This window comes from Solea solea, chromosome 2 (genome assembly GCF_958295425.1).
Source record: "Solea solea chromosome 2, fSolSol10.1, whole genome shotgun sequence".
Lineage (NCBI taxonomy): Eukaryota > Metazoa > Chordata > Actinopteri > Pleuronectiformes > Soleidae > Solea > Solea solea.
Genome location: NC_081135.1, coordinates 35,669,497 through 35,697,395, shown reverse-complemented (window position 1 = coordinate 35,697,395; position 27,899 = coordinate 35,669,497). Strand labels below are relative to the sequence as shown.

Here is a 27,899-nt window from a genome sequence, read left to right as displayed (position 1 = left end):
ACTTACAAAATTTGATGCTAAAATGTCTTAGTTTAGTCAGATATTTGAATTAAATCAGCTTTAATCACTTGTAGTATGATTTATTTTAAGTGTAGTTTTCCACAAAAATATCTATACATATGTATCCATACAAGTACACACACCTGTGTATATGTGCTGTGGACCGAACTGCTAGGACACATGAAACAGACGGTTACTGAACTGAATGTGTGTGTGCACTGAAAATAGTTGTTAACTATTAATATCTGAGCTCTGCTCTGTAACCTGCAACGACTTCACATTCACTATTATTAGTAAGGCTCTGTGTAATGGGTCAGAATTATAACTCCTAATCTGGATGTGTAGAGTATTATTTAACAAGACGTCTCATGGGGATGAGTGTAAAGATTAAGCACATTTTGACACCAACAACATGAATCGCCTGGATTTGCGTTTGGAAGCCTGATTTAAATCGTTTGCATTTGCATCGACTTTATAGACGATGAGTTGGATTTACAGAATAACACATATAATTAACCTGACTGAAGTTGGTTTTGGTGACTTTTTAGTCAGTTATTATACTGACATTTATATCTACATGTAAAGTCAACTTTGTCGACCAGAGTCTTCTCGGACTATAAATAGTTTGACCCCATGAAATTGGAACACGCCACAGTCGAACCGACAATCCCTTAAAGCTGCATATATCTCTCTCTTTTTTGTTTATAAACGGAGATGATGAAATGATGTGGAACGCTGTGTTTCTCCCCAGCAGAGCATTTGAGCATTTTCTAGTTCCTAGACACCTGTCGTATGTCCAGAAATACAGCTTCGCATTATCATTATTAATACCACTTTGGCTCACACTGGATACAGCAGAAGTCGTATGCAAGCCTGTCCACACCGAGAGCGCCACTGCTCTGCATATCTTATCTCCGCCTTGCTGTAAATGACAAATAAGTACACAAGGACTTATTTGACCTTTTCACAAGATCCTGCCTTGATCATATCAGATATCTTCAGACTTCACTTCGTCAGCCTAGTGCAGTGGTTCTCAAACTTTTTAAACCAAGAAAAATATTGAGCTCTCAAAGTAACACCATTATTGCCAACGCTACAAATACAGTGGCATAAATAAGTCGAGCAAAATCAGGTACGGAGGCAGATTTATGTTGGCAGGAGAAGAATATCGTGAGTATCAAACATGTTACATACTTACGATTTGAAATCGGGGACGACTGATGCGGCTGATGACGTTAAAATTGTGTCTGTTAATCCCTCACACTACAGGTTAATTTGACAAAATCTGTTCAAATCAGCCTTAAATCTGAAGACACCCACGATTATTGGGAATACACTGGTATTGCAAAATTAGATTAAGATGGAGCTTGAGGTAAGGTGACTCTAGATATTACAATTTAATTTATTATTATTATTATTTTATTTGTTTAATTTTCGTTTCACGCACCCCAGTCACAATTCCTCAGCTCCACTCTGATCACATACCATGGTACATACAGTAGAACAATATTTCTGTCGTCCTCATCTTTACCTGATTTGATCTACATATGTGCAAAGTGTGGCTGCTTCCTGTCAAAACCCAAACCACAACCCCTTAAGCAGCTTTCGTAACAGGAAGTTGGTGCAGTTTTGCCCGTGCGTAGAACAAATCGTAGTTCCTTTTAAGTGCTCAGGAAAAGGGACGGGGATGAGTGGAGGAGTCCTCCATTTGTTTCACTCTGCTTTCTCACTGCTTTCTAACACTGGACCTTTAAACGCAAGTATGAACATTGGCACTGAAGTTCAAAGGTCAATGTTACCTTACAGTGTGTGCTATTTGTGGGATTAAAGGAAGTGATGACATTTAAGTGTTAAGAGTAATGTGATAACTTGTACACGATAGTTTGCTTAAAGTTGCCAAAATGTGACTCCAGCAGCAGAAGTTAATCTGCCAGACCCCAAATGTGTATTTTCAGTATGAAAATATCCCCGGCTGTAATTTGAGTTTTATGTCAATCATTAGCTCTTGAAGATATCATTGATTAAACGTGTGTGTGTGTGTGTTGGTAGCTCTTCCTTTTCTGTCTTTAGTGTTTTCCCCTCCCACTGTCCCTCTCCCTCTCCCTCTCCCTGTGAATGCCACAGGCCTCTCACCCCACGGTCCAGATTTAGACCTCAGTCTTTCCCAGACATTCGCACCCAGCTGTCTCTTGCTGCCTGGTGTTGCAGTGAATCCTTTGTCCGACGTTAACTGTGTGTCCCAGTTCTTCCTTCTCTTCCTCGGGCCTTCTCCACCATGCATGGACTATTTCACCACGTCTCTGTCTGACATGGTAGCAGATGGTCACAGACGTTTCCGGTGGACAGAGAGTTGGAGTCCTCCAGTCTTAAGTTTTAATCTCCAGGTTTTTGCCTGTATTTGTTGCTGCTCCACAGAGGCAGACTTGCCTCCACCTTTTCTCCAGCCATGGATCTTCTTCCAGAGGTAAGGCACTTCCATGACGGTGCATATTTCTCAGGGTTTCAGGGTCTGTCGAATTCTGTGTTTATTGACATTTGGATTAGAATGATGTGACTGAAAGTTGGTCTTATATATATTTATATATTTACATATATATATATATATATATATATACATATATACATATATGTTTTTATATATATATTTATATTTATATATATATATACATATATATTTGAAATTGAAGAGTTAGAATAGTTAGAAAGAGAATATAATTTAACATGACCAACCCTTTTTTGAATCTCAGAAAACCCAAACATCAAATCACAAAATCAGGGCATCCAGTAAACTAAGGTAATATTTTTCTTCATCCAGATCCCATTGTTTGAGATGGACGAGGATGAGGACGAGGAGGATGTTCGCCCAGTGATGTATGGAGGTAAAGATTTTGTTTGTTGACATTCTCTAATATGTTCTCTCAACTCCAACTGTTGCAGATAATATTCCAGAGTTGCAGTAAACGAAATGGATCTTCACTTCATCGTGAAAACCACTTCCTGCTGCCAATGCTGAAATGTATAAAAAGTTGTTCTGTATCCTGTTTTCAGGTGCCTGTACGTATGTGGCGCACCCTGTTGCGCCACCTGCAGGCCCCGACCCTGACGCGTACGTATACATGAACTTCATGAAGAGTCACTGCTGCTACGACGCCATCCCGACCAGCTCCAAACTGGTCATCTTTGACATAAAGCTACAGGTGTGACAAAGCACTTTAAAATGAACATATAAAGCCTGCATTTTTACTTATTATAACAGAAAATTCTTGTTTTTTCCTTCAGGTGAAGAAGGCCTTCTTTGCTCTGGTGGCTAATGGTTTGAGGGCAGCACCGCTGTGGGACAGCAAGCTTCAGTGTTTTGTGGGTGAGCCATGATTCATCTGTGAACATCTCTTATAATATTATAAAATTATCATTATAAATAATATCGCGAAAGTGAAATGAAGAAATACATTTGTTTCCAAACCCTACTTTCACATCATGTGAACTGATGCCCCCAATAACACATGGTAATAACTTATTGAAGAATAATGTATATTATTTAGTCATATTAATACACAATTAAGCTCTTTCTCAAATAGATGCCATGGTTAAAAGTGCGTGGCTGACGTTTACGCGCAGAAGCTCAGTTTTCATGACTGTGCACCACTGGTTTCGTATTCAGTTTGTGTGCTATCGTTTAGAAGAAAGCAGGTCAACTCCATGGCTCGTGTGTTGTGTTTCAAAACACCGTTGGCATCGCTTACCACGCAGAGCTGGTGTGGTGTGGGTGTCGGCTTTCCACGTGTAATTACAACATCAAGCGCTTTAAACACGCATATCAAGTGCATGCCTTTAAACTTAGACTTTTAACCTGAATAAAGTAGTTTTCTCGTGTAGCACATGTCTGACTGCTGATGAATCCATGTTTGTTGTCTGTGCAGGTATGCTGACCATCACTGACTTCATCAACATTCTGCATCGGTACTACAAATCTCCTCTGGTGAGCTGCATTTTCAAATGTGTTGTGTTTTATGGATGATGCAATGGCCTTTTCTTCAATCCCTAACCTAGTCATTTTAAATTTTCGTCACAGAGATGATTAAGATAGCATTTTATATAGTGTTTTGATTTTACCATGTGAATGAATCACTTTCAGTTTCATACAGTAATTTTCTAAATCTAAATTGCTATCTTTCTGGTTGGTTGATTGTCCGGTTGGTCAGTAGCCTGATTGGTTGTTCAGTTGGTCAGCCAATTGGTTGGTTGATTAGCTGGTTGGACAGTTGGTCGAATGGTTGGTTGATTAGTCAGTAGGCTAGTTGGTTGGTTAGTCGGTTGACAGGTTGGTTTGTTGAATGGTTATTTGGCTAGTTAGTTGACTGGTTGGTCTGTTGGTTGGTTGGTTTGTTTGTTGGACGGTTAATTGGCTGTTGGTTGGTCGGTCGTTTGGGTTGCCGATTGGCTGGTCTGTTGTTTCATTTGGTTAAATGTTGGTTGGTCAGTCATTCACTTGGTTGGTCTGGTTGATTGAATGCTCAGTTAGTCAATTGGTTGATTGTACAGTTGGTCGGTCACTTGGATGGTTGGCTGATAATGATGATGAACTTCCACTGTTAAATCTCAAATACCTGTTTTGTCACCAGGTTCAGATCTATGAGCTGGAGGAACACAAGATAGAGACATGGAGAGGTCTGTACAACACAACAATCTCTTCATATACTGTATAATGTCTCAAGTGTTAAAAACACAATGACCCTGATGAGTAACTTGTGTCTTTGTCTCTTTCTTCGTAGAGATCTATCTGCAGTACTCAGTTAACAGACTGATCAGCATCACTCCTGAGTCCAGGTGATGACAACCCTACAAATAATGCAGTGTTTCCTATTATTGTACATTCTAGTTTGCAATATACCATTTAAATTGCCATAGAATTGGCTAGTACACATATGACAGTTTCATGCAAGAGTAACAACAAATCTTTTTATTCTATTTAATCTCTAAGTTAAATTAAACATTGTATTTATGGTTACTGGTGAGCAGGTTTTATCTGTAATGTTGTAGCCAAGCCAGACCAGTTACTACCCATCATACTCTATCTTGTTCTTCCATGTTACAATGCTCTGCTGTCACTGTTAAAATCCTATTCTCAAGTTTTATCATCTGCTCAGTCTGTTTGACGCCATCTACTCCCTGTTGAAGAATAAGATCCACCGGCTCCCAGTCATCGACCCAGCATCAGGAAATGTCCTCCACATCCTCACTCACAAACGCATCCTCAAGTTCCTACACATTTTTGTAAGCAAACACACACACGCACACACACATAGTGAAGACTTTTCCAAATCCGGAGCTACTTACAGTATACTATGGCTATGTGACACTCAGAACTCAAGGCTCCATCTGTGTCCTGGAATTCAAACACGTCATCATATTCAGTATTTTCTCCTCCTCCAGGGATCTATGATTCCTAAACCCAGGTTTCTTCAAAAGCGGATCAGTGAAGTGGCGATTGGTACCTTCAAAGAGATTGCGACGGTCCAGGAGTTAGCCTCAGTTTATGACGCTCTGACAATTTTTGTAGAGAGAAGAGTGTCGGCTCTGCCCGTGGTCAATGAACAAGGTTACCAAGTTTCACGCTCACATTTTGTGCATCGGTTCACCTGACATTTTTTTGAATATGTACTAAAAGCACAGCATTTGTCATCTGTATGTTTCTCTCCAGGTAAAGTGGTGGCTCTGTATTCGAGGTTTGACGTCATTGTAAGTCAATTTCTCACCTCCGTCATCACTAAAACTCTCAAACCAACCGCTGATGGCAAAATCATGTTGTTTGTTACTCAGAATCTTGCCGCCCAGAAAAGATACAACAACCTGAACATGACAATGAGGGACGCCATTGCTTCCAGAGCCTGCTGTGTGGAAGGGGTCCTCAAGTGTTACCCTTATGAAACACTGGAGACCATCATTGACCGCATTGCAAAGGCAGAGGTAATACATTCATACGTTCATTTCAGCTGGTTTTATCCATCTGTAGAAACCAGGGATGGTTCAAAACTGCTTTTCTGCTGATCTATTTGCCACCCAGCAATAACCAACCATCTCAGAAACATACTGTTGAAATACGTAGGGTGTACAGAGCATATGGAAGTTTAGTTTTTAATTTACTAACATCAGATCCAATGATTCTGACCAGTATTGGACTGATACCGACACTGAATATTAGATCAGCTCAGGGCCAGACCCTAGAGGAGGTAGAGAAGTCTACCTCCTTCTCAGATCACTTTATTTAAATTATGTTGAAAGGTTATAATGGAATTATTCATGTACTTTATTTTCTGAAGCAGTTGTTTTTGTTCAGACATTTTCTTCAACCTCTCTGGTGAAAGTCCTTTGTTTGTTCTTCTATTTGCTGGCATCAGGTGCATCGTTTGGTGTTGGTTGACAAGGACAATGTGGTGAGAGGGATTGTTTCTTTATCTGACCTCCTTCAAGCTCTGGTCCTCAGTCCTGCAGGTATTGATGCACTGTACTCCTAACTCCAACCCTTCCATACGCCCCTTGCTCTCTCTCTCTGTCAGTCCCTTGGTTTTCTGTCCACCCATCAATCTGCCTTTGAATCCTTGAACGCTTTGTGCTGCTTCTGGTGAGCAATGCTCCTCCTCCTTCCTGCCAAACTCTTCTTCATCCACCTTTTCATCCTCCTGAAGACAATGGGGATCTTCACCTCTCCTCTTGTGAAGTTTCCTGGTGTCAAAGTCCCAACACAGCCATTTTTCTCCTGGTTCTTTTGAGCTGTATTCCTTATCACTGAACCTCCTGGTCCTCCAAAGTCCATCTACTCTAAATCAACTTTGAAAACATCTGAGAAACTAACCACCTCTTCTAAATCCTGCTTTGTGTGCATTGTAAAGCAAAAAACACATAATCAGAGACCTTGTTTGGATTGATGTCTACTTACAAACATCCTTACACTTCTTTTCAAACTTTGCACTGAAGCATCAAACAAAATTAACCACATTCCCAAGCCTGCTAAGACACTGCTAAGACCACCTCTAAAACCTGCCTTTTCGGGCAAGCTGAAGCCCTCCCTCTTCTGAAATCTGTGCCATCTAATAGTCCATCTTCTACTCCAACCTCACTTCAAAACCAGTCAGTTCCTGTACCTGTACCAAGTCCGTGTCATCCTTGCCAAGTCCCACACAAATCTTCCAAAGCTTCGTCTAACCTTCGTACCAGTCAGCCGTCCTAGTCTATGCTATACGAAGTCCAACACCAAACCCTCCATACTTTCTCCCGAGCTTGCCTCTTCCATCAGTTGGTCAGCGTCTTCATAGTCCAGCTCCTCCTCCTCTGAAACCACCACACCAGCAGCTCCTCATATCCAGTACAACACAGGTAGGAAACCCACACTAAGCTGCAGGCAGTTGGTTGTCTGAGCTTGCATCTTCACTTTCCCAAGGTCTGGCTGTGGTTTCTCCAAATTAATAATATAAGAAGGAGCTTGCACCTTAGCAATAATGGCATCTACACTATGGTACCCTGTTTTTATGGGCTACACCCAACGCCAACAAGGCACCTTGTCTTTTACAGTAGACCTGTTTAGTGCAGTATCACATTAATGATGAGAGGAGACAAATTCATCGTCTTGTCTTGACTTGTCTTTTAATTCTGATTAAAAGACAAGTTGGGTTGCAATGACTTCCATTGTTTTTGGGTCGGAGCTTTGATGAAGGAGCCAATGGGACGAGGGAGGGATGTCTTTGTATTTGGGGTTTTGTAATAAAAGAACCTAGTTTTAACTCCTGATTCCTTACCTGGCATTCAGGTCCCCAACACAGTGTTGGGGAGCTATGTTTCCATGTAATAGAATTATTATTTAACAAAAGTAGAAGGACCCATACCTCCACCAAGGGCCCTTAAAAGACTTAAGCCCCTTTATTTGAATCAGCACCAAAATGTATACAGATCTTCCAGGTCTTGTACCTCCTTCACCTTCACAGACACAGGTGAAATCATAACCTCCTTGAGGTAAAAACATCAATAATTGATGCTCTGATGTGATGTAGTGTAGTGACAGTGAGAAATGATGAATATTAGAATTTCCTCGGTGTAAGTCGTCGTCTCGTTTTCATCTTTTTTTCCAGATACTTTGCAGTGTGAGAGCTGATCCTATCAAGACTGAAGAAAAAAATGAGATGGAGGCTTCCTGCGTTTATAGAATGACATGATTTGCAGCCGGAAAGTAGAGACTCTCTGTGATGTCAATACAAGACTGTGTTTGTACTGGAAAGACGCTCATAGGTGTGTCTGCAGAAACAGCGACTTCCACAAATTCACCACCACCACAAAGAATTGAAATTTAAGTTTTGTTTTTTAAAAGCTTGTTGTGTTTTTTTAAAAAAGCTGTGTTTTGTTGAGTGAGTCAAAGAAGAAAAAAGATTGAAAATCATTGACATTTTTGTAAATCTGTGAAAGCACTGTGAAAAATAAAGAATTATTAGCAGAAATTGCAACGTGAGTTTTCCGCAACTTAATGCCCATATACTTCACTTGTATGTCCAAAATACGTCGCCTTACGGAATGATGCAAATGCACAAAAATGCACTAAAGTGATCCCATGGCTCGAATGGTGCTGTTTCTCCAGGAGCCTGAGTGGACAAACCAGCCAAAGCAAACTTTGCTAAAGAACAAAGAATGACATCCTTCGTTCTCTACAAAGTCCACTGTAGCGGGGCTAAGTGTGAGGCGTCTTCTGTTCTCATCATTATTCGCATACGCTGGACATTTTAATCAACAACTTCAACTTCACGGACAAGCGTGTGAACACCACACACCTCCGAAAGTTCCCTGCTTTGCCCACCCAGCTGTTACGCCCCTGCTTGTACATACAGTATGGTAATGTGAAGCTGATACATAAACAACTTGTATCTTGTTTTAGTATGATTGGACAGCGGCCGCGGTGACAGGTGAGCACACCTGTGATTGTGCCGTCTACCGCTCGTCCTCCGTGTCTGACGGGGCGTGAGCTGTAGCTGCCTGCTCTGTTTACCAGGGGTGGATTTGTTAACTCTGCCACTTTCATACATCCTGGTCCAGTGCACAGCTACACACACACACAAGTAAATAGCTCCTCTTCTGCTTTTATCTTAATGTTCCTCTGAAGGTAATTTAAGGTAGTAAATGATTCCTGGTGACTTCTCCAGGTCACTGTAGAGTCAATAAAATATGAGTATATTACGATTGATCATATCTTCACCTAGATTATTGCAATTCCCTTTATATGGGGAGCAAATCAGGCAATATTTAATCGCCTCTAGGTGTTTTCCAAACACTGCCACTCGCCAAATGACACAGACTCGGAGGCATGAGCACATTAAGAGAATTCTGTCTCTTAAATGCCTTCATAATCTTGTCCCTCACTATCCTTGTGATCTAGAGACCGGGCTTTCTCTGTTTAAGCTCCTAAATTGTCGAATGAGTGTATTTTATTGTCTTTTATGTGTAACTTATGTATTGTTAAGTTCTCTTATTGTTGTTGTTTTATTGTTTATTATGTTGTATCTCGTGTATGGCACTTTGGTCAACCCTGTGGTTTAAAAAAAAAATATGGGATTGGTTTTAATTTTATATCAAGTCAATATCATGTCATAGAACCAGTGACCACAGAATGACAGGATTATTATTTGACAACATCAAATAATGAGAGGGAGAAATGCAAATAAAGCACTAATAACACAGTCATTGACTTTGAAGACGCGGTAGCTGCTGCTTCTACTGATATTCCCAAAAAAAAAACACTTCTACAACTCAATGTAAAACAATAATAAAACCTCATTATGAAATATAATATGAAATAAGCTTCAAAACAGGAACAATAATTGCAATAAAGCAGTGCAACAGGTTAAATAAGGTGAAAAAAAAAAAAAGTTGATCACCTGAACTGTATGGCATGTAATCAAGGATGAATCAGACAGGACGTGACCATCCATCAACCACATGCTCCCCCTGCTTCACAGCTACACAGAGCAAACAGTTCTTCCAGTTCTGCCGTCAATCAGCTGCTCAGGAGGCTGCCCTTCAACACCTCACTGTGACTAGCGCCTGAGGCCGCACATGCAGACAGGGTACGGGGCCCGCACTGTGTTTGGTTAACTGGAGCTGATGAGTGACACTGACTTCTGACTTCAGCCATGGATCCCAGAATGAGGTGAGAGACATGATCTTTCCAACAATAACCCAAAGGAGTGATGATTTTGTTTGGAGTCGATTTAATTTGCTCTGGCAGATTTACGCATTTGTTTACAGCTGCAATCACTGGGCACTGACAATAACAAATATTACATCACAGCTATTTAACTGTTTAAGCTATTACATCTTAGTCCAGCCACATCCTGGCTATTACATAGAGTATAAAAACCAAAACTACCTTTTGGAAGTCTAAATTAAGGGAGGGATATGTGATGGTAGAATTTTAAAAGACTGGTAAAAATGACATGTTTGGTAATGTTTTCGGTAACATTTCCAAACCAGAAGATAATGTCATATTATGCCAAAAACACAAAGTGAGAAGCCGCTGTCAGGAGTCACTCCGGGCCTCCAATTTCATCTTATGGTCAAAGACAATGCAAAGGTTCTTCTTTGCAGTCACAGAATAAATTGGTTTGCCGTTAATGAAAGATGGGTTAGTGATAAACTGACATTGACATACCTGCAATCCAGACCTCTTAAATTCTCCTAACATCTGAATCACTTTAACTGATCTCCTACACTTGTCCTAGTACTTTATGGTCTCTAATTGCTTGAGGTTTTAGGTCTAATTTATGGTCAACGTTAGATACGGGAACAGGCAGAGTCTTCTCTCCATTTTCCACTTGTGCAAATCTGCTGAATGTTTATTGATTGAGGCCAAACACATGAAAACCAAGCAGTACCATTATAGGAGTAAACAGAGTAGCAAACGGTTCACATGAGATAACTGTGGGACATGAGGAACATCAACAATGGTGGAAATTATAGGCTATGTTGAGACTGTTGGCAAATCTGGTCTTTGACTGTTTGCACTCTTAATTGCAAGTGATCACATTGGGTATTGTGTGTCTTGACATTATCAGCCTATATGCATTGGGTGCTTTCGGAAAATATGCATACCCACCTTTGTGGTGCAGCTTTTCAAACACATATGCAAGAATAATGGAGGTGCAACTAACAAATGCACTCAGAGTTTAGTTCAGAACAAGACTTACGTGTCCAAATCTGAATTGGACTATATTTCAAACCTTCTTCAAATTTCTTGTGTGTCCAGATTTTCAAAAAAACAAACAAAAAAAACCCCTCAAAACTCACTGGGGGCCAGTGAACTTTAGTGATTTAGTGATTAGAAATAAAAATGATATCTTGATAATCCATCATGATGTTGCAATTACAAATATTTAGGATGACATTGCACGCCATTACAAAGTAAAAGTTTGTTTTGATGTATAAGCTCACAACAAAAAACATTTATCATGCAAAATGAATCTGTAAATAACCAAAACAGATACATATACATATCAACATATGCATGAGCACAATTGTAATTAAAACACTAGACAAGCTTATATATAATTAAATGTTGAATTTAATCATTTCAAAATAAGAGTAGGGCCGCAGGACATCAACTGGCGGGACGCGAGGTTGAGACCCCTGCCCTAACCCCTAAGGTGTATTTTTATTGTAAGAATAAATACTAAAAGAAAACATGACATTATTTTATTTCAAATCTTTAAAACTATTGTAGATTGTTTTGACATGAAATAGCCACCAATGCAAAGTATAAACTGGGTACAAATAGTAGTATACTATAAATAAATATATACATTTACACACATGTTAAAGTTTTCTATACCTGCTCAGCAAACTCATGTATTAATATGTGGTTGAAAATCTAAAAATAAAGAGGACAATTTCATCTGATTTAGTAGATTACAGAATCTTTTCTAAATTTAAATTATATTGTATTATTGTATGGTTTATCCATTTTATATATATTAAAAAAAAAGAAAACATGTCCTCATTAGGAATCAGTGGGTGTAGGACTGTTTTGATATTGATCCACGCACAAGTCACACAAGGAGCACACAATATATGGGAAGATAAAAGCAGCAGTCTTACCAAACACGTTCTACATGCTCTTCCACCTTGTGTGTACTTTGAGGATGCTGTGAACTTATGAGTCAGTGAAGGCAGCAGGGAGAAACCATTGATGGGATCTACTTATTGACAAATGTAAATAAATGCTCTCGTGGAGGGCAGGTCGTTTTTTTGTAAACCGCAAAGTAAAACAACACTAAAGAAATAGAGCGACTGGAACCGCAGCTTGTTAAACATGGAGGAAAGGGATTAATTTTTTGTTATTGGGAATGATTAAGATGATGTATAACTGGATCATGAGGTTTACTGCTTAAGGGCAAAGACATTTAAGCCGAAGACACAGTTGATTTCTCTTTGTTTCGGTGTGGAGGATGAGCTGAAGGCTGTGTGGGACAAGTCGGTTTTTCTGAAGAAAATCTGAAGAAGGATGGGGAGATCATGATATTTCACCACTCAGTGGCCCGAAAAGAAGCCTGATGTAATTAACTGAAGGTTGAAAACCCACCCGGGGATTTGAGTTACAAAAACTAAAGAAAGAAAGAAAACTCCTCTGGACTTCAGTAGAATGGATCCTTTTGAGAGTCCTCAAACCGACAAAAGGTGAGCAGCTTTAGTTTAACACGTCATGTGTTAGAGATTAATGGAGAATTATCAATCCTCTCAAAGATAAAATTGGTGCTGTACATATAAATAACTTAGACTGGAAAACAAAAACAAAAAAATCTAGATTTTAAAGTAAACTATTGTAAATGTATTCATATATTGGCTCATTTGTGTTTCGGAGTTCTGAGAAAAATGTCAGAATTTGGAAATTAAAGTCAGAAGGTCGGAGTTCTGAGAAAAAAAATTCACGATTCTGAGATTAAAGTCAGAAAGTCGAAATTCTGAGGAAAAAGTCAGTTATGCGATTAAAATTCAGAATTATGAGAAAAAAAGTCAGAATTCTGAGGAAAAAAAATAGAACTCTACATTTAAAGTCAGAAAGTTGGAATTACGACATTAAAACCAGAAAGTCGGATTTCTCAGAGAAAAGTGAGAATTATGAGATTAAAGTTAGAATTATGACATTTTTTCACTGTTGGGTTTTTTTCTTTTTTAATAAAGTAAAAACATTTTTTACATGTGGCCCTAATACTCTTCCATATCTGTCTGATCCTCAGCAACTCATAACTATGTTTTTATGGTCATACTGAGAGTTTTGTGCAGCAGGACTGCACAGAAAGGTTTTTGCTGCACTGTAGTTCCGCGGTATGGATGTCATTTGCAGTACTGCTCAACTGAGATCCGCCTAACTGAAAGTCTCCCTTCTGCAGGAAGGCCAAGATGATCTTTGGCCTCAAAGGCAAGAAGAAGAAGAAGAAGCCAACAAAAGACCTGGTCCTGGCAAACAAGGCAGCTATGGGTAAGGCCTGGAAAACAAACACACTCACACACACGCACATACAAGTACACACATAATCCTGCTGTATTTAAAGTGTACACTAGAGTGATTATCTCTCATATCAAGGTGAGACTAACCCTTGTCAAACAGTCACATGTTGAATATTCGACAGAGAGTGTTTATAGTCACAGTCATTATCGGTTATCTGTAAAATTAGAACATCATGCATCACATGACGTAATTTGGTCCAATTTTATTTGTCATTCTCAGTGACTAATGAGCAGGATAAATCAGTGTGGACTTAATACTGAATATTCTCAATTAATGTTGCACTAAATCACTTTATAAACTTTCTTTCTTTTTACCTTTGTCTCATTGCTATTGTTGCCAGCGCTTGCTAGCTTAAAGTGTGTGTATGTGTGTTCTTTACTTTAAGCTAGCAAGCGCTGGCAACAATAGCAAAAGTTTATAAAGTGAAAAACAAGAAAAAAACAACTGTAGAATAAAGAATTATGGACTAAAGCCTGGAAACTGTTATTCTCCTGTGTTCTGGTCAGGATTTTGTTGGCATGTCTAAACAAATATGGTTCAGTGACACAAAAGCCACAGTTAGCAAAACTCTTCCAGTCGCCGCGTGAATTATGCTAGCTCTGGCCAAACAGTTTTCAATCTTTAAACCATATTTCTTCACTCCACAGTTGTATTTACAGTTGTATGTTCCCAGCCGATTAAAATGTATATAATGTACGAGTTGTGCTAATTGCTAGCATAGCTCCTCCAGATACCAGAGCGATTAAAATTCCGTACATGCCAAATACGCCACCATTTTGGAACAGAGAATTTAGCTGTATTTGACATTATTTTTAAACTTCATTTTGAACTCTTAGTTACATTTTTAATCATTTACATTTGGCAAGGTGGTTAGTAACACATTTTTTATCACATTTTTAACACAATTAGTATCATAATTGATTTATCTGTTGATTTATTTCTAAAAATGTTGAAAAATGTTTATCTGTGTCCACCAAACCTGGAAATGATGATGTTCTCAAATATCTTGTTTTGTCCACAGACTGAACCGAACCACAAAGTTATTGTTTTAATGATTTATTTATATCGTTTTAGTTATTGAAAAAAAAAACCTCTCAAACCGTTTAATCGATTATGAAAATAATTGACAAATAATCTAGTAATGGATTAGTAAGTGATTAATTGAATAATCGTTGCAGCCCTAGTAATCTTAAACTTGTTTTGAATAAAATATTATTTAGATTATAATCTGATGAAGCACTGGATTCATGCCTCCATAATGTGGCAATTGGAATACTTAATTTGACTTTATCTGAGGTCATCCTTGCAATGTGTGACCTTGTTCAGTTTAAGGTAATCAGAAAATGTCATTAACGTACAGTGTTTTATTCAGAATATTGTCTTAATCTGGTTCTTATGAATATTGCAGTCAAATGTAAAATATGTAAATTTCCTTTTCTATTTTTGTACCAGGAAAAGTACAATCTCTTAGATTTCTATTAACTGAAGTCTTAAAGTGTTAGTTTAGATAAATGGGCCTTTGAGATGATTTCTTAAGATAGGGGGAGATAAGGCTGAGGAAAGTAAAAATGTTTTACTTGATTTCTCTCACAAGAAGAGTGTAAAAATAAAAATTGGTGCATGTGTGTGTGAGCAGAAAGTGAGTCAGAGGTGCCTCCTGAAGAGACTGCCGTTGTGGAAGAAGAAAACATTGAGGAGCAACCAGGACCCTCTGCTGTCAGAACCAGAATAATTCCAGACAGAAAAAGGTGTGAAATTGGAATATTACATAACAAATGCATTAAAAGTATAAGAATGTTTTCTAAGCCACAGTACACAACAAAGCACCTACTAAAGAAAATTACTCAGCTTTTTATCATTACACCTTTTTTCTGTAATATAACCTATAATGCATTCATGTTGCAATGAAACAAAATGTATTTATTGGTTTTAGTTTGAAAGAAATCTACTTCCTGGTTAAACACACTGTACATTGCTGTCAGTTTTCCTTTAAATTACATTCTCAGAGATAAAACCTTACTTGTTTTGTGCCTGTTAGTGTATTATTATTATTATTATTAGCTTTAATATACACATACAGTGTCTGTCTGTGTATGTATCTGATTATAATTTTCACTTCACTATAAACTTCCAAAGGACCAAACTGAAAACTCGCATCCAGAACGGTGAAAAGAAACCACAGAGCTTCCAGGTAATATGACACATTACTCAGTCATGGAAAAAGTACAATTAAATGTATTTAGGCAAAGAGGAAAATCTAAAAGTAATAAAATAAATTGTAATGAATTAAATGCAATGTAATAGACTGTTTAAAAGCTTTTGGCCATCATTCTGAAACACATTTTTTTAGCTTTTCTTATTTTTAAGTCGTTTTTAAGTAATAATTTTAATTCAATAATAATTTTATTTTTTTTTAAATGACGACATAAGATGCATGTGTAGATGAATGTCTTTAATGAATGTCCCGTAGATTTCCATTAACATCACAGAAGCCAGACAGCTGGTGGGGGAAAACATCGACCCCAGCGTGGTGATTGAAATCGGGGATGAGAAGAAACAGACATCAGTGAAAGAAGGAACCAACGCTCCCTTTTACAATGAGGTCGGAAACAAATTGGCACAAATCAGCCTCATCAAACTTTATTGGTGATAATATGTGAGTTTGTTCACTGTCCTCTCACTGTCTTTTTTTCATCCATTAGTATTTTGTATTTGACTTCTTTGCCCACAAAGACCTCTTCTTCGACAAAGTTATCAAGCTTTCGGTGAGTACAAGTGGTAGATCAGTGGTTCAAAAATGACTGTTAATGACACATTCAGATATTTCATCCTTGTATCACGTTGACTGCATCTTCAGGTGATGCATACGAAGATGCTGAGGAGTACCTTTATCGGCTCCTTTAAGCTGGACGTGTGGACAGTCTACAAACAGCCAGGTCCTGTCCACCTTGTCGTTGTCTCTAGACCTTAATAACCAATAATCAGGGTTCATTTTGGGTTAATAATGATGACATGCGTCTCTTCTTTCCTCCCTCAGGTCATCAGTTCGTCAATAAGTGGGCCACGCTGACCAATCCTAGTGACATTAGCACTGGGGTCAAAGGTTATGTCAAGTGCGACATCAGTGTCTCGGCAAAGGGAGATGCTGTGCAACCGGGTCCAAAAGCGAGTGATGCTGAGGAGCAGATAGACAAGTATGATACACGTCTTTCCCCTAAATGTTTTAATCTAATAATACCCTTATCTATCTAAAATATAATATAATAAAATTAGTTGCCAAAATTATTTATAAAACTGAATAACAGCTGTATGTAGAGTAAGGTCACGGTGTAACTATTATTTCTATGCATTATCTAGATTTTTCTTAGGCATATAAAATATTTTGCAGTCATGAGTACTTACATCCATTTTCTGCCCTTCATACCATGTTGCATGAGCATGTTTTTCTTAAGTTCTTGTCCTAAAGAACAATAGATGACACATCTCTTTATATGCAGATGACACTCTGCTATTATAAGTTACCCTATAAGCTTTTTTGTGGATTTTCTCCACAGGAACCTGCTGATACCAGAAGGTTTTCCCGCCGAACGACCGTGGGCCCGTTTCTGCGTGAAGGTGTATCGAGCTGAAGGCCTTCCCCGGAGTAACTCGGGCATCATGGCCAACGTCACCAAGGCTTTCATAGGAGACAACACAGCACTCGTAGACCCATATGTGGTGGTCAGCTTCTTCAAACGAGTGGTGAGTCGCATGTCAACTAATATAATATATGATGATGAGGACTTTAGGTGAGCTTGTTCCAGCTTTGAATCTCCTTACCTCACCTGTCAGGGTCGGACATCCACCCAGAAGTCCTCAGCCGACCCGGTGTGGAACGAACAGATTGTCTTCACAGAGATGTTTCCACCACTGTGTCAGAGACTGAAGATCCAGGTCTGAACAGTTTGTGTTTCCAATTTTTATTTTCCATTGTCACACACACACACACACACACACACAAAAACTGTTATTTTAACATCCAAATGGAACTCCTCATAGGTATTAGACGCGGGAAGCATGGCTGATGTTGCGATTGGAACCCATTACTTTGACTTGAAGCGTGTCTCCAATGAGCAGGACGGCGACAGAGGTAATGCTTAAAGAATGGACAGAGAATTGTATGGAGGATTATATTGACTTATTTCTTATTCTCCTCATCTTTGTCTCTTTCCACAGGGTTTTTACCCACGTTTGGTCCTGCATGGATTAACTTGTACGGATCTGCCCGAAACAACTCACTGGGTGATGACACTGTGGAGATGAATGAGGGAATCGGAGAGGGCGTATCATACAGGTTAACATTTTAAAAGTATTCCTCAGATATATGAATTTGGAAGGCATGTACCAAATGAAATGTCTGCCCAAATCTCGCTTGTGTCAGGGGGCGGATCTATATGGAGCTGGCAGTGGAGATTCTATCAGGAGGAAGTGGCACAGAGTCTAAACTCGGCAAGTTGGCTAAAGCCATAAAGGACCCGAAAGCAGGAAAGGCCGGAGGAAAGGATGCAGGACCACCAGCAGGAGGTGCTGCAGATGACGACAAGGGGAAAACGGCACCAGCAGAGGTCCTGCCGGTGGAAGCTCCTCCTGTGGTGAGAATGCAGAGAACAGAGAAACACGTCCCAACATAGAAACACAGTGTAGTCATTGCATCACACCTGATTTTAAACATGTTTCTGACACAAGGAATACAACAAAGAGAGCTTCATGCTGTTTGGTGCACTGTTGGAAGCTACCTTGATTGACAGAAAGATTGGAGACAAACCAATCAGCTTTGAGTTCTCCATCGGTGAGTTGGCAGATCCACTTTTTTGAAAATTAAATTCCTGACAGAAATGATTCCAAATTCTCTCTTGCCGTGGTTCCTCCCTCAGGTAACTATGGAAACACCTTAGAGACTACAGGACCGCCCACGACGACTGCCAGCCCGACTCTCCATCGGAGGAGAAGAGCGCTGGATGTTGCTGACAGTGGTGACATGTCAGGAGCTTCCTTCAGCTCCTCGTCCTCCAACCCGTCTTCTCCCCTCCTGTCCAGAGAACCTCAGGAGTTGGCTTTGACGTCCATCACACCTGCGGAAAAGCCACTCATCGTCGAAGGAAACAGGTTTAGACACATCAGCTTTTAATCCAATCTACTATATTCATCTTAAACCATTAAGCTATTGGAACTGGGAGAAGGAAATAGAAGGTTTTGCCTTTTTGCTTTACAGTGTTTCCTCAAGTCCCTCTGTATTGTATGTACGCACATTTTAGGTACTTCATGTATCTGCCCCTGGAGAAGCAGAAGCCTTGTGTTAATGTGCTGAGTCACTGGGAGGACAGAACCTACCGACTCTACAACTCAAATATGCTGGAGAATATAGCTGCTCTGTTTGTATGTACACACACACAAACACATATAGATGTTATTTCCACAAAATCAGTTTTCGCCATTATAAAAGCCTCAGCTGATACAGACACATGACTTGATGTAGTCTCCTTGGTGTCCTCGGGGACACCCAAAGTCCCTTGAAATGCCTCTGGTCTGTCAACTGAGCTTTTCAGCGCTATCCTTGTAAAAGAATTAAACGATGTCTTATTTATTTCAGGAGGAGGGTGTAGCCAGCGTGGGAGAGCTACATAAGAAGTCTGATCCAGAGGCGGCCCCAAAGCTCAAGAAAGTCCTAAATGAATTCTGCATGGACGCCAGGTATTCAGGCACTCTAATCCAAGTACGATATGAGCATGATGACGAAATGTAAATGCAACGCAACAAAGTCACAAACAACCTTAACAAAGTTGCACCGTATCACTTGTTGCATGCGTTTACATGCATGTTAAAAGTCCAATATTAGTCGGACTAAGACAATAGTTGGATTTTCTGAGTGTCATGTAAACATGTTAGTCCGAGTAAAAACATACTATTCTTAGTCAGACTAACATACCTAGATAATTAGATTAAAACGGACTGGAGTCGGACGTCTGCGTATGCACCATCATTTCCTATGCCAGGAGATGGCGTATAAATTACAGTGCTGTTGCCTGACTCAGTTGAGCTTGACTAAGCTGTGCGTGTAAACGTAGAGACTCATAAACAATCAAGGGCAAAATCTTTGGGTATCAACCTTTTTTGCCCAGAAAACTGATGCTCACTGGAGATTTTCTCCCTATTGGATTATACCCTGAAGATGGTTGTTTCTGAAATACTCAGACCAACAACCATGCCAAATTAAATTTCATTAAAACACCTTCCTGCCTCCATCTGATGCTCGTCTTTACCATGTCTACACGTCATTGTTGGATTAGATACTTGGTGATTGTGTGTTGCTGCATTTATACATGATGTTATTTTGCTCCAGGAGTTTCATATCAGCAGCAGAAGCCAAGATGAAGGCGGAGCTGAAGTCCACTTATCTGACACAGCTGGACAAGAAGCGCCTTACCCTGTGTAAACAGGAGCTGGTGGGCAACTTGTGCATACACACACACACACACATCAAGTCTCTGTATGAAATTTCTCACTCCACAGATGTGTGGGAGTCACAACAGTGCGTTTGTGTTTGTGTGTGTGTGTTTTCAGGAGAGTATGATTGGAGAGGCCCAGTCTTTGGGGGAGAGGAAGAGGAAAGTTGGTGGCGTGAAAGAAATGCTGCAGGATGCAACAAAACTCACACAGAGACTTCGCTTCCTTGTGGAGGAGGTATGAGACTCACCCTGTGTGTCTGTTTCATGTACATCCTGTCAATGTGTCTATAGGACACTGCCGTTTTCTATATATAACTTGAACGTCCTAACTTTTGCAGCCCCAGCACACACTACCAGATGTGTTTGTGTGGCTGATGAGCAACAACAAGCGCGTTGCGTGTGCTCGTCTTCAAGCCAGAGACCTGCTGTTCTCCAGCAAACTGGAGGCCCGGGGAGTCCACTGTGGCAAGATAATAACCCTGTTTCTGAAGGTAAACACACACACACAGAATTCAAATCTTGAAGGTCCACGGTGTAAGAATTAGTGACATCTAATGGTGACTTCACAACATGGCAACAAAGTACAAAAGTACATATTAAAGGCTTATTCTAAGGCTAAAGGCTCTGTTTGATTTTTTCCATTGTAGCCTCCAGGGAAGCGTGTCGCAGGCTTCACTGTCCAAGCAAAGATAGATGTGCATCTGTGGTTGGGAACCTGTTCAGAGTCCGATTACATGCTGGATGACCTGCCTGAAGGATTCAGTCCAGCCTCAGGGGGCGCTGATGCCAACAACCCTCCAGCACACCTGCTCTGCACAGGTAACAAGACCCAACTATTAAGAGCTCTGTGTCTCCCAAAAAATCTGCCAACACAGAAGGAAGATATTGACAGCAGTCGTTTAGTTTTAAGGTGTTTGTCTTACTCTTACTTTGTGTCTGTGCGTCTCTCCAGCCCAGCACAAGTTCCAGCTGAGGTGCCACATGTATCAGGCTCGTGGACTGATCGCCGCAGACAACACCGGCTTGTCCGATCCTTTTGCTCGTGTCACTTACCTGTCACACAGCCAAACCACCAACGTAAGTGTCCTCTAACACTAGTGAATCATCAAATTAGTCTTCTCGGGCCCGTACACATGAGAATGAGTTTAGACCCTTCACTAGACCCCTCTCTTGTCTGGATGTACACTGCAGTCTATACCTTCCATGCAATGCATGTTAATATGTGACTTTAACATAGGTGATACTCTCTACACATTAAGAAATAACCTACATGTACTTGTAGAATGAAGCATTTTCATATAAAGTATGGACATCTCAATAGATCTGGATTGTTCTGCCACTACAAAAATGGCTGTGTCATTTCTTGTTTTACAAGGTTTTGAATATATAGACACAAAGCAACCTGACCTTATTGTCCTGGTGTGTTTACATGCTGTTGTCAGATTATCAGTCAGACTCTCAGTCCGACATGGAACCAGTGTTTGCTGATGAGCCCAATGATGCTGAGCGGAGACCTGCAGTACATCAAGCAGGAACCGCCACGCATCATCATCGAGGTGTACGACGACGACGCACTGGTACTGCCACACGGATAAAGACAAAGGATTAGTAACTGTTTCAGATTTTTTTTTTTTTTTTACTGAACATAACAAACCTCCTCTCTTTGTTCTCTCCCTGCTATTCTACAGGGCAAAGCGGAGTATCTGGGAGCCACAGTGGCAGTGCCTGAGGTCCGGTTGTCCTCTGAACCCTACACACCTCCAACCCTGCAGTACAGCCCGCTGCACTGTGGCAGCCAGTCAGGAGGAGACCTGCTGGCTGCATTTGAACTGCTGCAGGTCAGTTATTACACTCAGTTTTTGTCGTTATACTGCAAAAGGAATATGAACATACTGAAGTTAAAATCATCACTGTGTCGACCATGTAGCTCCCAAAGTCTGGACGGTTGAATCTGCCACCATTGGAGGAAGAGGAAGGAGGCAAATACATGGTTCCTGCCAACATCAGACCTGTTCTCAGCACCTACAGGCTCGAGGTTTGTGCATCTAAATGTGGGGGAATGATAGTGTTTTGGGTCTTGGGTGTGTTTGAAGAGACTGGTGTTAACTTCAACTCTCCACCAGGTGTTGTTCTGGGGTTTGAGGGAGTTGAAGAAGGTCCAGCTCCTGTCTGTTGATCGTCCACAGGTAAACACAAACAAGAACAAATGATATGAACAAACTTTAGGGATCTGAAGATCAATATTTTTGAACTTAGGGACCTGTTTGACAGTGTTCTTACTTTTTGTGTGTTGTTCTGTCAGCTGTATTTTATGAATTGTATTTACTCTATCGTCCCACGGATCACAAAAAACTCTTCTCTCTCTCTTGCTTACTAGGTCTTTATAGAGTGTGCAGGTAAAACTTTGCGATCCTCTGTCATTCAGAGGTACAAGTCCAGCCCGAACTTCACCACGCTGGTTGATGCCATAGAACTGGTAAGAACATTCTTGATAAGGCAAATATAGTGGAAATCAGAGACCTATATACTATGCCAGCAAAACTCTGTGGACACCCCATCAATATGTAATGACACAGGAACAATCTTCTAAGAATGGATATGACTCTGTTGCCTTATAGGAGTTGCCGGAAAATGTAAACCTTCATCCTCCTCTAAGTATCACTACCGTTGACTGGCGAGCCTTTGGTCGCAGCACGCTGGTTGGAAACCACATCATCAACAACCTCAAAGCATTCTTATACACTCCACCTCCAGCCCCGCCTCCAGCTCCACCTGCTCCCGTACAGACTCACAAACCACCCACGGACACACATGCACCAGGGCCTTCGCAGGAACCGGAGCCACAGAGCTCTCAGGGTAACTGCACTGAGAATATGTCATATCATGACAGTGGCAATTTTTTTCTCGCTGTTAGACAGCCTTTTACAGCTGCAAACTTAAGTTTGTAAACTTATCACTTTCCCTCACCAAATTCCATAGAGAAAATCTCCGATTTTAGCTCGCAGTGACATGGAAGCTGCTGATCTACTGCTGCCACATTTGGTAAGCTTATACCACTTCCATACAATCTGAATGAAGAGTTTCAAACACCAAAGTAGTACGATAACCTATTTGAACTTAGTGATGGAGGCAATAGTGGGGAAACAACTTCCCATGATGTAAAATTGCTGATTTTCTCAATGGTCTTTGGTGCAAGAGGGGAAAAATGTGTTTCCAATCATAAATAGCAGATATTAGAGACTTAAGTAGTTGTAGTTGATTTTATTACGTGATTATTAGGTGGCTGAAGTCAGTTTGTCCAACAGAAATGTCTCAGCATGCTGTAGAGACTAGTTCCACTCTAGCGCTGACAAATCAGGATTTCCTTATCACTGTGGAGGAGGAGGCCCCGCCTCCAGCCCCGCCCACGCCGAAGAAAGAACACAAGAAGAAAAAGGTGAACGTTGCTGTGTGTAAATGCCCCCATATGCACTATTATCACACCTCTGTCTACATAATCTTGGTATGCCTCATTTTTTTTTTTTTTGTTGTTTTTTTTTAATCTAGGACATCACCAAAAAGAGCACTCATCGCTCCACCAAGCGGAGGAGGCGCACCATCGCTGATGAATCAGCAGAGAATGTCATTGACTGGTGGTCCAAATACTATGCATCTGTCGAGAAAGAGGTAGCGCTGGTTGTTGAGTTGTTGACTTCCAAATTCCAAAAATATAATGTATATATTTGAAAAAGTAGAAAACATAATAAGATGTACATACTGTATGTGTATGTTCCAGGCCAAACAGGAAGAATCCATGTTCCCACAGGGCTTTGAAAACGGTAAGATGTGACAAACACGGTAAAAGTCCAGTGTAAAAATGTATCTCATTGATCATTTTTTAACACACCCTTATCTCCTTTTGTCCTAAAGCGTAATCTTTTTTTTTTTTAATCCCAACTGAGAACCTTCACAGACATTTAGCTCATAGTATTTTTAATGCCAAATTGTCGAAAACGGTAAAATTACAAAGTTTACCCAGTATTTTTTTTTATTTTACCTACACATATTGTTGTGCATTGCAGCTCAGGAGTACCACAGCCTGCTCGGCGATGGAATAGAGTTTTTAGGTAAGGATAAAAGTGCTATAAGTGCGGGCACAAAGCTCAGAAGATATTTTAGAAGGGGATGTTTTCCTGCTTTTTATTCTGGTGGAGCTGGGTGGAGGTTTTTGGACTGGACTTTGGAATGTGGAGTTCCTTAGGTTTCCAAAAGACTGAATCTTGTTTGTCCCTGCTAATTAATGACCACTTTGTCATCACACTGCAAAATGCCTTAATCCCTCTCCCTTCACATCTTCACCACAGTGCGTTGTTTCTTCTAAAAAATGTTTCTTGTTTTTCAGCTGGGACCCATTCGGATGGAGACAAGAAGAAAAAACAGAAAGGAAAAGTGACAATTGGGCCAAATGCTATTCTGCCTACAAAATTAGCCACACTCAAGGTACTTCATTCCAAATTGCTATGATTTGAAACTATGACTGTTGTGTTCTTGGTTTAGATGTTCAAAATGAAGCATTGCAAGGTGTAGTGGAGTGTTGTTGACAGCCTCCTGCTCCATGCAGATCTACAACAAAGAACTGGAAGCGGAGTTTGGGCCATTTGATGACTGGGTGAACACGTACGAGCTGTTCAGGGGGAAAGCCAATGAAGAAGAGGGGTCAACTGATGAGAGGTTTATCGGCAAATTTAAGGTAATGCGTTGAGATTTGAGCACCTTCTATGTTATCTTGTATCTTCAGTACCAAGCGACCACTTTGTGGTGTCTCTGCAGGGGAAATTCTGCCTATATAAGCTTCCTGAGGAAGGGACACAGGACTGGGATGAAGTTGCAGACTCAGGAGAGTTCAAAGTGAACAGAGGAATCCCTCGCAACAGCCCGACTAAAGTCCTGATACGGGTTTACGTTATCTCTGTGAGTCTTGCTCTGTTCTGGACCTTGGACGTGTCAGGCTTTGCCTTGGGTTACTCGAGTTTTTGAAGTTACTGAGCAACTGGGTAACTTTTAAGGGAACTTACCTTGTAGACCCACAGTTTTATTTCTGTACCAACGGTTCTTCTTTAGGCTCTTCTTTCCAATTCTTTGGGGCATCAAAAGTATCTCAGATCTCATTGGCGACCTTGCAACCTTTAAAGTCTCTTCATCCGCATGTATCCCTGTGTATGTATGTGTCTCTATGTGAGAAGACCTTAGACCTTATCTTCGACGTCCTCTCCTCTCTCCAGGCTTCCAACTTGCATCCAGCTGACCCGGATGGGAAGGCAGACCCCTACATTGTTCTTCGCCTTGGCAAGAATGAAATCAAAGACAGAGACAACTACATACCTAAACAGCTCAACCCTGTGTTTGGACGGTAAATCATCGGCTGAGTACACACTCATAATTTAACCACTTTTTTTTTTACACTTAACTTCTTTCTTTCGCCAGATCTTTTGAGATGCACGCAACGTTCCCTCAGGACTCTCTGCTGACGCTGGTAATCTATGACTACGACTTGGTGGGAGGGGACGACCTAATAGGAGAGACTCGGATTGACCTGGAGAACCGGTTCTTCAGCCGACACAGAGCCACCTGTGGACTGCCCAGTGAATACAGCATGTGCGTATAGTATAGCAGACATTATCCTTTGTTTTCCTTTACGTTTTCTGGCTTTTCTTACCTCCTTCTCTTGTCTGCCAGTGATGGTTATAACGCCTGGAGAGACTGCCAGAAGCCGTCAGAGCTGTTGTCAAAGATGTGCCAAGACAACGGTTTGGATGGTCCTCATTTCAGACCAGGTCACATCACTGTGGCGGACAAAGTCTTCACTGGCAAAACGCTCTTCATGCATGATGGTACAGTCAGAGTTTGTAGAAATCTGCCAGATTTCTGCTTTTATATACATTGTCATGACTCTGGTGTTGTGAGTGACATCAATTATAAATGATAACGATGTGTACACGTGTTTCAGACCAGCCACTGGAGAACTATGAGCACTTGTCTCTGAAGATCTTGCACAGATGGGCGGAGATGCCAGCTGTGGGATGCAAGCTAGTACCAGAACACATTGAGACCAGAACTTTGTTCACCAAAGCCCGGCCCGGCATGGATCAGGTAAGCCGTAACCTGAACTGACCAAGCAACACTGCTCACAGACGAATGCATGTTCATAAATGGGTCTTTAACAGTTGTCTTTTGCGCGTAGGGTCAGGTGCAGATGTGGGTCGAGATGTTCCCCATGGACTTGCCTCAACCTGGACCTGCAGTAAACATCTCTCCTCGAAAACCAAAAGGGTGAGGAGCTGTTTTTCTGTGAACTATATTTCTGGAAAAGAGGTTGATTAATAGGCCAATGTTGTGTTTTTTTCTTGTTCAGGTATGAGCTACGTATCGTCATCTGGAACACAGAAGATGTGATTCTGGAGGACAGTAACTTCCTGACGGGTCAAAAGTCCAGTGATATCTACGTCAAGGGGTAATGACAAGCTCTCTTTGGATCAAGACATCGGTATTTTAGTCAAACTTCTTACTTCTGATGAGGAGCTTATGTTTGTTGGCTGTGTATGTCTTTCTCTATGTGGGTAATTTAAAAAAACAGTGTATTGACACTGACGGAAAATGTGTGCATAGGTGTGAAATCATTTAAAAATGGATGCTCTGTCCGTGTTTCCCTGTAGCTGGTTGAAAGGTTTAGAAGATGACCGACAGGAGACTGATGTCCACCACAACTCTCTGACTGGAGAAGGAAACTTCAACTGGCGCTTTGTCTTTCCGTTCAGCTACTTGCCTGCTGAGAAGGTTGCCAACAGATAGTTTTTAACTTGCTGCATCAAGGTGAACACCATCACATGACTGGAAATCAAACAGGTATTCATTCTCTTGCCTTTTTTCTCACAGGTTATAGTGTTACAGAAGAGAGATAGCATCTTCTCTCTCGATAAAACAGAGCAGAAACTTCCCGCCATCCTCATCATGCAGGTCTGGGACTTTGAGACGCTGTCTTCTGATGACTTCCTAGGTGTGTATGAGTGTGTCTGACATGTTCCTACCGCGATTTAAGTAGTGAAATGTCACGGTAACGCAAACCAACGAACAACTGTAATTGGGTCGGTTCAAAAGTCAAAAAGGGCCATTTCATGTGACTTCTCTCTTTTCGGTGCGCCAACACAATCTGCTTAGCTTTGGTCAGCCATTGTATGAAGAACTCAAACAGTGCCATTGACAACAACGATAGCTAGCTAAATAGTTTTTTGTTTTCTTTTAACTTTATTTCTATTTATGGTTTCATTTAAACCTATTTTTCTCTATTTCTCCACATTTTTGTGTATTGTAATATAATTAATACAATTTTGTATAAATATATGTATATATATATATATATACATATATGTATATATAGCTAGATAGCTAGCTAGATAACTAGGATAGCTTTCTAGCTAGAGCTAGATAGAAGTAAAAGTAAAAATGTAAACGAGAAGTAAAAATGTAAACACTATTAAAAAAGGATAAAATATGACTCATGCAAAAATTATATAGTGAAGTAAAAATGTAAATAAATAAAACAATTAAAAGAGGACTTCTGCTGGTAAAGGATTTGGGTGGATTGAACCTTTAAGTAGTATTATAGTATACCTTTAAGTATTTAGACAAAGTGGGATTATAGTGGAATCACCCTTTAAAATAAACTGACTCATAATCCCCTCCCACCCCCTGTCCCCCACTCCCCCTTTCCAAAAATCTGTTTCTCACACCTGCATTATAAAATCTGAAAAAGTGGATTGAACTTTGAATTGTAATTTGATTAAACTTGAAGTATTGAGACATAGTGGTATTAATTGGAATCAACCTTTAAACACCAA

General features: G+C 40.4%; 2 protein-coding genes across 4 annotated transcripts in view; both read left to right on the top strand.

The window, feature by feature from the left end:
- The first annotated feature begins 1,774 nt into the window (after positions 1-1,774).
- On the top strand, positions 1,775-8,479 carry prkag3b (protein kinase, AMP-activated, gamma 3b non-catalytic subunit). 3 transcript variants are annotated; one of them, XM_058614762.1, is made up of 13 exons: positions 1,781-2,464; positions 2,816-2,879; positions 3,049-3,197; positions 3,280-3,361; positions 3,921-3,979; positions 4,623-4,668; positions 4,773-4,827; positions 5,148-5,274; positions 5,434-5,599; positions 5,702-5,739; positions 5,821-5,967; positions 6,399-6,492; positions 8,124-8,479. In XM_058614762.1, exons 1-13 carry the CDS (start codon positions 2,447-2,449, stop codon positions 8,144-8,146), a joined length of 1,068 nt encoding a protein of 355 aa, XP_058470745.1. In that variant the 5' UTR covers positions 1,781-2,446; the 3' UTR covers positions 8,147-8,479. The 3 variants fall into 3 exon arrangements, 2 of the variants coding, with proteins under 2 accessions (XP_058470753.1, XP_058470745.1); XR_009233731.1 differs by having other exon boundaries at positions 1,785-2,464; positions 6,399-7,374; positions 8,124-8,217; XM_058614770.1 differs by lacking the exon at positions 6,399-6,492 and having other exon boundaries at positions 1,775-2,464.
- Positions 8,480-12,372: 3,893 nt separating this feature from the next.
- The window catches only part of fer1l6 (fer-1 like family member 6), a 24,876-nt gene continuing 9,349 nt past the window's right edge, over positions 12,373-27,899 (top strand). The window contains exons 1-43 of the mRNA XM_058621918.1: positions 12,373-12,708; positions 13,422-13,510; positions 15,177-15,288; positions 15,677-15,731; positions 16,011-16,142; positions 16,243-16,305; positions 16,398-16,476; positions 16,578-16,734; positions 17,095-17,281; positions 17,372-17,473; positions 17,579-17,669; positions 17,756-17,873; positions 17,961-18,171; positions 18,266-18,368; positions 18,454-18,685; positions 18,835-18,955; positions 19,170-19,270; positions 19,920-20,022; positions 20,141-20,260; positions 20,364-20,516; positions 20,673-20,844; positions 20,978-21,102; positions 21,468-21,602; positions 21,714-21,863; positions 21,953-22,060; positions 22,149-22,211; positions 22,403-22,501; positions 22,644-22,881; positions 23,331-23,461; positions 23,572-23,691; positions 23,801-23,843; positions 24,087-24,131; positions 24,407-24,504; positions 24,626-24,754; positions 24,835-24,975; positions 25,287-25,414; positions 25,489-25,659; positions 25,741-25,895; positions 26,012-26,154; positions 26,246-26,334; positions 26,417-26,515; positions 26,718-26,838; positions 26,938-27,058. Of these exons, the coding sequence (XP_058477901.1) occupies positions 12,674-12,708; positions 13,422-13,510; positions 15,177-15,288; positions 15,677-15,731; positions 16,011-16,142; positions 16,243-16,305; positions 16,398-16,476; positions 16,578-16,734; positions 17,095-17,281; positions 17,372-17,473; positions 17,579-17,669; positions 17,756-17,873; positions 17,961-18,171; positions 18,266-18,368; positions 18,454-18,685; positions 18,835-18,955; positions 19,170-19,270; positions 19,920-20,022; positions 20,141-20,260; positions 20,364-20,516; positions 20,673-20,844; positions 20,978-21,102; positions 21,468-21,602; positions 21,714-21,863; positions 21,953-22,060; positions 22,149-22,211; positions 22,403-22,501; positions 22,644-22,881; positions 23,331-23,461; positions 23,572-23,691; positions 23,801-23,843; positions 24,087-24,131; positions 24,407-24,504; positions 24,626-24,754; positions 24,835-24,975; positions 25,287-25,414; positions 25,489-25,659; positions 25,741-25,895; positions 26,012-26,154; positions 26,246-26,334; positions 26,417-26,515; positions 26,718-26,838; positions 26,938-27,058 (5,188 nt within the window). The 5' untranslated portion in view covers positions 12,373-12,673. The remainder of the gene's footprint in view (positions 12,709-13,421; positions 13,511-15,176; positions 15,289-15,676; positions 15,732-16,010; positions 16,143-16,242; positions 16,306-16,397; positions 16,477-16,577; positions 16,735-17,094; positions 17,282-17,371; positions 17,474-17,578; positions 17,670-17,755; positions 17,874-17,960; positions 18,172-18,265; positions 18,369-18,453; positions 18,686-18,834; positions 18,956-19,169; positions 19,271-19,919; positions 20,023-20,140; positions 20,261-20,363; positions 20,517-20,672; positions 20,845-20,977; positions 21,103-21,467; positions 21,603-21,713; positions 21,864-21,952; positions 22,061-22,148; positions 22,212-22,402; positions 22,502-22,643; positions 22,882-23,330; positions 23,462-23,571; positions 23,692-23,800; positions 23,844-24,086; positions 24,132-24,406; positions 24,505-24,625; positions 24,755-24,834; positions 24,976-25,286; positions 25,415-25,488; positions 25,660-25,740; positions 25,896-26,011; positions 26,155-26,245; positions 26,335-26,416; positions 26,516-26,717; positions 26,839-26,937; positions 27,059-27,899) is intronic.

Excerpts from the sequence above, each read along its gene's own strand:
- prkag3b (XM_058614762.1), top strand. Across the intron at positions 2,880-3,048 it reads TCGCCCAGTGATGTATGGAG|GTGCCTGTACGTATGTGGCG; the intron begins GTAAAGATTTTG and ends TCCTGTTTTCAG. Across the intron at positions 5,275-5,433 it reads TCAAGTTCCTACACATTTTT|GGATCTATGATTCCTAAACC; the intron begins GTAAGCAAACAC and ends CTCCTCCTCCAG.